The sequence below is a fragment of the Charadrius vociferus genome, unplaced genomic scaffold (genome assembly GCF_000708025.1).
Source record: "Charadrius vociferus isolate BGI_N301 unplaced genomic scaffold, ASM70802v2 scaffold478, whole genome shotgun sequence".
Lineage (NCBI taxonomy): Eukaryota > Metazoa > Chordata > Aves > Charadriiformes > Charadriidae > Charadrius > Charadrius vociferus.
The window spans coordinates 299,092-308,708 of NW_009650063.1; the positions used below are offsets into that span (position 1 = coordinate 299,092).

The 9,617-nt window shown below is 41.6% G+C and overlaps 1 protein-coding gene across 2 annotated transcripts in view; it reads right to left on the minus strand.

The window, feature by feature from the left end:
• The window catches only part of SNX25 (sorting nexin 25), a 76,780-nt gene that overhangs the window by 7,557 nt on the left and 59,606 nt on the right, over nt 1–9,617 (minus strand). For both annotated transcript variants that reach the window (XM_009891771.1, XM_009891770.1), the window contains exons 11-13: nt 5,644–5,784; nt 4,941–5,054; nt 4,237–4,401 (exon numbers count right to left, since the gene is read on the minus strand). In XM_009891771.1, the coding sequence (XP_009890073.1) occupies nt 4,237–4,401; nt 4,941–5,054; nt 5,644–5,784 (420 nt within the window). The remainder of the gene's footprint in view (nt 1–4,236; nt 4,402–4,940; nt 5,055–5,643; nt 5,785–9,617) is intronic.

A 9,617-nucleotide genomic window follows, 5' to 3' on the forward strand; every position in this document is an offset into this window, starting at 1 on the left:
TCAGGGTACCAAAGGGAGTGGAGTTATTCAGAATAGACTCACAAGAGAAGAATGGATTGAACCACTGCAGTTTTGGCAGTACCATTTATTCAAGAATGAGAAATAGCCCGCTGTCTGCCCTTCAATGTCATGAAGATCTGCTTCAGCATCAGGATTACACCACGTACCACTACTCATGGCAGCCGGCACATCCCTTTGCTTTCCTGGATTTTCCCCTGCCCGCCTGTGCTTAGAGCAAAGCCGCAGTGAGGCAGACCTGACCCCCACCGAGGCTGGCGCAACGCCCCAGTCTCTGGTTCAGCAACGGTCAGAATGGTGTGCAGACAAATTTTCTTTCTTCAGCCCTGGTTTTGAAAGAAATTCATCATCTCTTCCTTTGCCTTCCTTTCTTCCTTATCATTCTATCATCTAATACCGCTTCTCACCCCCGCCCCCCCCATCATCTAGTCTGGAAAACCTGTTTCATGGCTCTATTTCTCTTGCATTGTTTTGGTGTCTGTCTTGGCCTTATTCTCATGGTCCCAATCTTTCAGTCATCCCTCGCCTGTCATTTGAACGCTGCTATACAGAGAATATCCTACAGCGTCTCAGCTGTACATCAGTTTGTCTTATACAGAGAATATCCTACAGCGTCTCAGCTGTACATCAGTTTGTCTTACTCCTTCGACACTCTCTCCAAATCCCATCTAAAGCCCATCATTGACTTCAGGTACATTTCCAGTCCCCGAGAATCTTCTCCAGGCATGGCGCTGCACCACAGTCTATAAATAAATAACTCCACAAGTGTAGCATATTCCAACACTTATCTCTCCTATACCCTTCACTTCCTGTGTCATTTGGCATTTTCTCTAGCACTACTTGAGATGCTGCTTCTCTTCTCTTAACCAGAAAACCAAACAAAAAACCCCACACCACTGAATTAATTGCACTGTAAACGTTCACGTAGACTCCCCTGTTTATGGACTTCCGCAGCTTGATGAGTCTCCAGCTTTTTAAGCTTTCTGCTAATGGTAGGCTAAGCTGTGACCGAGGGCAGGGAACAAAAAGCCAAACCATACTGACAGGAAATGCCGCACAAGGAAACCACAAATCTTTACCCATCTTACCACACAAGCACACAAATTCACTGACGATGAACAGCGTTTTCTCCAGGGACGCAGCCTAGAGTAAACTCCAGTCCTGTTCACTATCTCCCTCTGGTTAATAGGCTTCTTGGCCCTTCATTAGTTTAATTATTCAAAAAAATATGTTTTATTTAATTTTTCATAGTAGACATCATTCTGTATTTCATTAAGCACTTGGGCAACAGAACAGAAAATAAGCTTACTGAATTTGCAGGTGAGCTTACTGAATTTGTAGTTGAGCCCACAGGGTTTCATAAAGACAGATGCAAAGCAGCAATAGCTCACTGTGTAAATGCAGGAAACGAAACAACTGCAGTTAGTAAGAACAGAAAAAGATCCCAGGGCCATACTGCTGTGGAACAGGCAAGTGTAATACCATGATGTTTAAGCATAAACATTGTTTGTATGATGTACATACAGATACAGCTATAAAAAAATTATTTTCATACATGGGAATAGGAAAACCTAGTGGAAGCAGCGTGTTTCAAACTTTAGTCACCACATTTCCAAGAAAAATATGGATAGTAGGGTAAGTCCAGAGCAAACCCATAAGAAGTAAATAAAACATAACCTAACAAAAACTAGAAATAGGGGCTGCCAATCTAAGAAATAAAAGAATAAAAGACAAAAGGAAAGTAGTAACTCCCAATAAACGAGACGATCCTAACCCAAACTGTTCAGTGTTTGCTGCAAACAGGACAAGAGATAGCTGGCTAAAGGAGGGAGATTTAGGTTAGACGGTAAGAAAAGGTTTCTGACCATGAAGATGACTGAGAACTGGGATACGCTACCTTGCTCAGCTAGAGAACATCAGTTATCAGAGGTTAAAAACACGTTAGACAAACACGCACCAAGAATTTTGCTGGTACAGTTGAGTCTGCTCGGAGCAGGAGGGTATACCCGATGACCTCTACGAGGTCCCTGCTCTATTTTCTGCCGTGCAGCGAGTCCCCTATCATTTAGACAACGCAATGAGAAGTGTAAATGCTTACACCACAGTGTATTTTCCATCCAACACCTCATAAACCTAAAAGCCCTTCCTCTACATGATATCAACTGCATTTTTTCCTCTGATTTCGTTTTGGTCTTGAGAGCTAAGAAATATGTTCTAAAGCTTGCCCTGTCCAAGGAGCTGTAGATATGAGAGATCTGAAATTGCTTCAGTATCTAATCCTGAAAACAGCACTCAAGAGGTAATATTGTTGCTCTAATGCATATTTGAAAAATGTGAGGCAAGATGTAAAAGGCAGAGAGAGCTGTATGAGAGCATTCTCTTCTACAAAGCCCAAAATACAAACTAAACCAGGAATTCTTAGTTACAAAGAGAACACAACTCCAGCAGCTTTGTAATGTGTGGTTTAGCACAACTAACTTCCTTAATGACCTTAAACTGGTTAAATCATTTGGTACAACTGCTTTAGTAAATAATCCACAATGCTATCACTGGGCAAGACTGAGCTGATCTAACGCTCACACTGAAAGACAAGGATGTCAAACAAAAATTAGCGTTGATCCCAGACCACCTCACAATTCCCCTCCCTCCACTTAATTTTATCATTAAACTAGGACAAACATTTACCATACTGATTCAGAGGGTGTAAGAGTTTCCCATACTCCCTCCATCTGTATTCTGTTGTCTCATCTTACGTTTAAGCTTAGGGAAGGAGGGGAGAGGAGAGGGAAGATGGATGGTCTTTGTCTGCATTTGCACAGTGCCTGGCATAATACAATCTAGCCAAAATTAAGCTCCTAGTCCCACAAGTAACCAGTAAGAAATAGCACTAAATTTAAACTAAGAAGTTATGGTCCAACTCCTCTGTTGCCACATCCTCTGGGCATTTTTTTCTCTGTTTCCTTCCTCGTCTTTCAGTACCAGTTGCTTCATTTCTGCTTCATTTCTTTGTTTTCTCTCCTCTCTCACGCACTCTCATTACAAACTCCCTTTCCTTCTCCCATATTTCCTAACTACCTCCTCCTACACACTCACGTAATACAATATACGTGCAGTCTGGCTGTCTTCTTGAGGATGTTTTTCAATTAAATAGAGAAATACAAATAGCTTCATGCTTCTATGCTTTTATGCTCCTTCTACCTAACAGTCACTTTAGCAAATGCACTTTTGTTTTTAGAACTGCAGTACTTCTATCGACGTGCAAAATTAGTTTCTCAAACTCTGTATTTATTAGTCTGAAGTGAGACATATGCATTCAGCATCTAGGTGCAAATAAAGTGCAATTTTTAAAAATGAAAATATATAGGATTTTCTTATTCCTGAGAGATGCAAAACCACCTTTTTGCCTATTAACAGACTAGAACTGAACAAGTTCCCCAAACTGCATTTATCCTGCAGAAGGCCCATCCACTGCAGAGAACTACAGCATGTAAGAAAATACTTACTTCATACAACATATAATTAAAAAGGGGAATAGAAACAGCTCCTTGGAGGATGCATATCTGCAACAGGAACCACACAGAACAGAGCACCATGGAATTATAGCCAATGTTAGCCAATGAGCTATTTTAGTCAGTAATCTATTCTTCACTGCAATTTGAAAGACAATGTTTTTTTACGGCTTAGCATCAATTTCCCCAGCTGGTTGGCCCACATGGGCTCCTGCCTGTGTTTGCAAATTCCCTCGGTGAGCCTGTACCATTTGCCAAAATTCTTTGTCAAAACTAGCTTGGCTTCAGATGCTGTCCAGAAATTATTAAGGACACACAGCTGTTCCCTGCCAAGAGAAGCTTCCTAAGAAAGAATTATTTTTACTTGTCAAAAACGCTCTGAAATACGCATGTCAATAGCACAAAAAGCGGGAAATTCTGCTATGAAAAATAAACAAGCGCATATGGACTGCAACTCATTTATTTGTGAGAAGTTACACATTTGCCTATATATATTTATCAAAGGGCAGGACACATTTTATTAACAAACACCTTTTAAATTCTTAGACAGCTCTTATTTCTGACTCTTTGTTCACTTACAGTAAATTAAAAATGACCTTTGGAAATGCCTTCCAATATTACCTGCCATTCAAACGCATTATATTAATGGCTCTCCTTGCTTACTTTGGATAAGTAATTAAATTTGGAAGATTACTTTTCTACCACTTACCTCCTGATGAGAAAATAAATCACCAGGAAGTCGTTCCAGAAATGAGGAGAGTGAAAAAGACGACTTCTTTCCTTGCACATCAATAACTTTGAGGTGCTCTGGGGAAGGGCTCAAGAAGGCGTAAAGTGCTTCGCTCTGGCAGAGTCTTTCATCAGAGAGCAATTTCTATGAAAGAAAAATAATGACAGAAACAACACATTAACTAAATATTTCTTGTTAAGGAACAAGAAGTGTCAGGCCATCCAGTAAAACTGATAAAGACATGGCTCAGATGTACAGTGAGAAAAAAAAATAATAATCTGTGTCTCACAAAGATACTTCGAAGCCACTTGAAGAAGCTCATTCTAAAGTATTAGAAGTAGTAAGATAAAGTTTTTAATCTTACAACTTTCTTTTTAAAAGTCCTCATTTGTAAGAAATTTGTGGTGAAGTGCTGTGGTTAAAAGTGGCAATTACAGGATTCACCATTTACAGTTTATTAATCAAAGTTTAGATTAACTTACCACTAGAGGAATGGTTACTATCAGCCAAACTCATCTCAACTTCAGACATTTTAGACACCTTTGACATTTATAGCTTCAAACCTCACATCTGACCCATTCGTTCTAGGCTTCCTCTTTGGTCAACAGAGACAACATCCACTCCAGAGGCACATTTCAATGCGCCTGTTTAGACTTCTGGTGGTTTTGTCTTTGTTTTCTTACCTGCAGAAAGTTATTAAGCTGGTTCTTGGATTTCTCCATGAATTTCTGGTCTATGGATTTGAAGGGCAGCTTGCTGAGGGAAGGCAACTGAACTTTCTTTAATGATGGAAAACACTGTGTAGGAGAGAGGAGAGTTGGCTTAACATACATGTGCAGAAAAACACAGGTGGTCCAGAACAGAAATGAAAAGACTCCTTTGTACTCTCATCTCCCTCCCACACCCCTCTCACCACCTTGAAAAACACCTTCCCTTACCCATTACGGGCTGACACATCTAAACCCTTCCCCTTCCCACCACCATCATTATCTATGCCTTACCAGACAGAAAGGTTAAAGCACTGTAAAAGAAAACCTCTGTGCCCAAAAGCCATCTTTTCTAATACATCCCTGGAAGCCAGAGGCAAAATCTAGTTTTTAAAGCAAACTCTTGCATGATAGTGCAGAGCATATACCATATTGACATTGGGTTAGTTCAGCAAAACATTATTATTAAGAAAAAAAAAAAATTATAAACAAGTTTTGTAAGCATCTGGCAGAGGCCAGACATACACAGATAGAAAACCACTTCTAAAAGGCTAAGAGCCAAAAGGCTGGAATAAAAACTGGTAATATTAATTTTTTATCTGTTTTTCCCCTCTCCAAGAGTCATTCTGATGAATTCTAGCAATTTGCATCTTCTCCCTCCCCTAACTGACATTCATACCTCACTGAGTTTCCGGTGTAGGTTCTGAAACTCACTGAGCTTCCTGGGAACAGTCCAGTTCTTAGTTTCAGCTCCACCAACTTCTTGTAAACTCACCATGACAGAGTAACAGGGCACTTGTTCTCCATTCTCTTCTAAAACCTTGTAGGGAAGAAACCAACAGATAGGGTATACTACTTTGAGAGCAAACAGTGGAACGTTTGGGCTGCCAGATGACTGGCTCGCAAAGTCAGTGGTCATCGCTGTCCCATGCTTCTCTTGCAGTTTGAAGGCTACACATGGAGCAATACCCTTAATGGACTAAACTTTAACCAAAACGCTATGTCAGCCCCGAATCAGTCCTCCAGCTAGTCACTATTACACTTTACATACAGCTTTGCAATGCTGCCCACCAGCAATCAGATCTCCCTGACACATCTTCAAACAGCTGCATGTATTATTTCAGTTTTTAAGGTACTTACCACACAGCTTTCTGATTGCTTACCAACACTCCATGCCTCCAGCCTGCATTTTCCCTACTGTTTTCCCCTTATTCCCACCCTTCTTCCCCAGTGCTGGTGCCGAGGCTCACCCCCATGCCAGCACAGCAGCTCTGCAGCAGGGCTCTACAGCAGCTGGTGCTGTCTCAGAGCGACTTCTCGGCTCCCCTGAGCTATTCTGCACGCACAGAACACAAGGTATCCACGCCGTCTTTATTTCCAAGGGGCTCACAACTTTACAAAAATACTAACAAATTGAGCTGTACAAAAGCCGGAGGAAGGAGGAGCGATTAACCACATTGTGGAAATGGGATAACTACAGCAAAGAAGTTAAATGATTTTTCTTGAGACAACGGCTGCAGCGTGACTGCGTTATTTCTTAATTTGATGAGCCACCCAGAACCCTAACGGTAACAGATTTTTGTTTACTTATTTTTAAGAGACAGCTAAATAGATTATGAAAGGCAAATAAAGGAAATGCATGAAATACACAGCTTTTTTGCCAAGTCAAACTCTCAAATGCTTAATGTACATGCAAATAACAGAAAGGTAGTTATAAAATACCACTTTCACACAATCTTTTTGAGGAAAGTAACAATTTTTAAGCTTTTGGGGCTTTTTTTAAAGAGAATATTTAACTAATCCAATTAGGATAAGAATAAACTTTGAAATTCATATAATTCCAACACATTTTCTGAGAAGCCTGTAGAAGTCTGACAATGCTTAATGCTAGTGATGGATAAATTGGTGAGCGGCTGCATCACCATTGTAAAGGGCACACAGCTAAAATGTATCTTCATATTTTACGGCTGCTCAGAGCTGTACATGGAGAATGTTCCCTGCAGTGCACTCCTCCTAAAGCTGCACGTGGACCACTGGGAAACCCAATCTGATGCCCAGCTTTCACATCTCTCTGTAAAAAAAAAAAAAAAGCTGCTGCAGCAGCACCCAGACAGAATACAAAGCACCAGCCTGAACGTCTGAAAATGTGCCTGGTTCCCAAGACAGCTATTTGGGGAACTGCCTTTCTCCTGCCAGACTACTGCAGAAAAAGATGCTTCAATAGCTTCCAAAAATGAAGGTCGGAGGGACCCGGCACGGAGGGACGGGGATCTCCTGGGCCAGTCCCTGCCCTGCCTACCCCTGAGCTACACTGGATTTGTGTTTGCAGGTGACTCACAAACACCTCCCGGCACCGCTTTTGAAAACTGGGAGATCAGTGCTGAAAATGCTGATTTGAGTCACGGGTATCATTCTCCATTACACGTTCATCCCCAGGGCAGGGATTTGCATGTGCACAGGGTCATCTGAACTGTAAATGTGAGAAGAGAGTCATCCCTCTGGAAGGGCATTCTCAAAATGGAAGGACTTAATACTCCTTCTGCTTTCAAGTTAGGATCCATGTGCAAAATCATTAAATTCTAATTACTAGACGGAGACACATTACAACTTCTTTTAAATACCCTCATAGAAATACCTGAAAGTCTTCAGAATCTTCTTAAGAAAGCAAAATTTTTGACTGACTTAAGCACTTGTTTATTTGTTTTTCCAAATATATGAGTCAACTGAAAAACACACCAAAAAATGGGATGTTCGCGGGAACCAGGAGATGTAGTCCTTTGCTTAACAAGCACCATCTCATACAGCTGCTACCATGAATGAATTCAAAGTTTTGAACCAATTTTTTTTTCCCTCCCCGTTACACTAGAAGTCTGCTCTAGACGCTCGCCCTGCTCACTCGAAGTTTCCTTTCTATTTCCAAACTCATTCCCCCTTTGTTCCAACAACTCTTCAACCCTCCCTTATGTTTCCCCATATTGGCGTGTTTTTATGTGTTCCTCTGAGTCTCTCTTTTGCTAAGCTGAGCAAACAAAAATGCTTTTGCAATCACTCCTCGTGGGAGAAGTTCTTCATTCAATCCATCCAATTCCACTCTTCTCAAGCGCAACGGCCCAGCACGTGCAGAGCAACTGTAACACCTCATCTTGAATGGAAATGCCTCTCCTGATGCATCTGAGCACCATGTTTGCCTTTTTCACACCTGCAGTCCCCTCAAGATGAACCTCACAGCCCACAAGTCACCAGCAGACCTACTGCTTCCAGCCAAAAGGTGCTCCAATGGGTCAGAGCTGAAGCCCAGAGTTCCCGCTGAATGCCAAACCTCGCACTGCTCTGAGATTTCAGCCCACTTTTATTACTCCCATCCTAAAAGTCATCCAGTTCTCTCGTAATGCTCTTCCAGCTCTGATTCTTCACAGCATAAACTTAACATTTGTGCTCTGCTTCGGTTTTCCAGTCCAGTGGTCCTGCGATAGTCTCAGCCCTGATCGTGTCACAACACTGGCAAGGGCTCTCAGAATTAGCCCCTAGGATGGCGTTTCCACAGGTCTCCTCCTCAGCCCCTTTCTTCAGCTTGCACGCAAGTCTTTCAGGTTATTCACTGTTATTTACCTAGCAAGGACAGAATCAGCCCTCAAGTACCCAAAGCGGCTTCAGGCTGTTGGGGGTGGTTTTGTTTGGTTGGCTTTTTGTTTCATTTGGTTGGTTTTTTCCCCCATCAGCAGCAATTCCATAGCCTCAAGACAACATAAAGATTAGTTATTTCAGAATTTCTGTCCACTAGCATGCCACAGATACCTAGTCCACAAAGTGTAAAGATTTCTACCTCCTCCCTATGAGGCATGAGGCACAAAGTCCCAAAGGGAGAGATAACGAGCGAGGATGTTGGCACACCATGTAAGGCACACGCCAGAGGTGAGCACCTCTTACCAGGGTGTGTGGTGTGGTGTAACAGTAAGAACATTCAATGATATATTGCAAAAACAAACGAGGAACAAATATCATTACATACTTTCCAGGAGAAGCTATAGCTATTGGCCACAGTAGGTAAAATGTAAACTTAACAATAGCAAAAAACTGTAATAATAGCTCATAATAACAAGCTGCCAAGGAAAGCAGTTGTACCACCTGTTAGAAGCTCTAAAGCTGGTCCAGATATCTGTCAGAAATGATTAAATATTAACAAAAATCAGCCCAGCCATCAAGCCAGTGAAGAACTGTATGACTCACCAGAAAATTCCTTCAGTCAGAGCAGCACTCTGAACCAGCCCACCCGAGCTGCGCAGCAGTGAAATAGGGGCTAACCAGACTGCTGTTACAGAAAAGTCCCTTCAAAGTCCCTTTTAGACATAGGAAGACCATGCAGAAGTCCTATTGGGCACACGGTTGTTTTCCACAATTCACAGGAAGCTAATTTGTTAACTTCCACATCCTACATTCCAAGATATTTAAATGAGTAAGACAAGCTATTTTTTCACCTTATTCAAATCTACAACCTCCATTCCTTAGGAAAATAATAGATTTTTAAAAAGACGTTATGCTCTGAAGCAGTCTTTTCTCTTCAGATAGAGGCGGCAGATCAAACAATACAAGGTCAAAACCATTAAAACCAGTAGAGCAGGTCAGGTTACGTAGCTGTAAGTTTTATACCTGCTA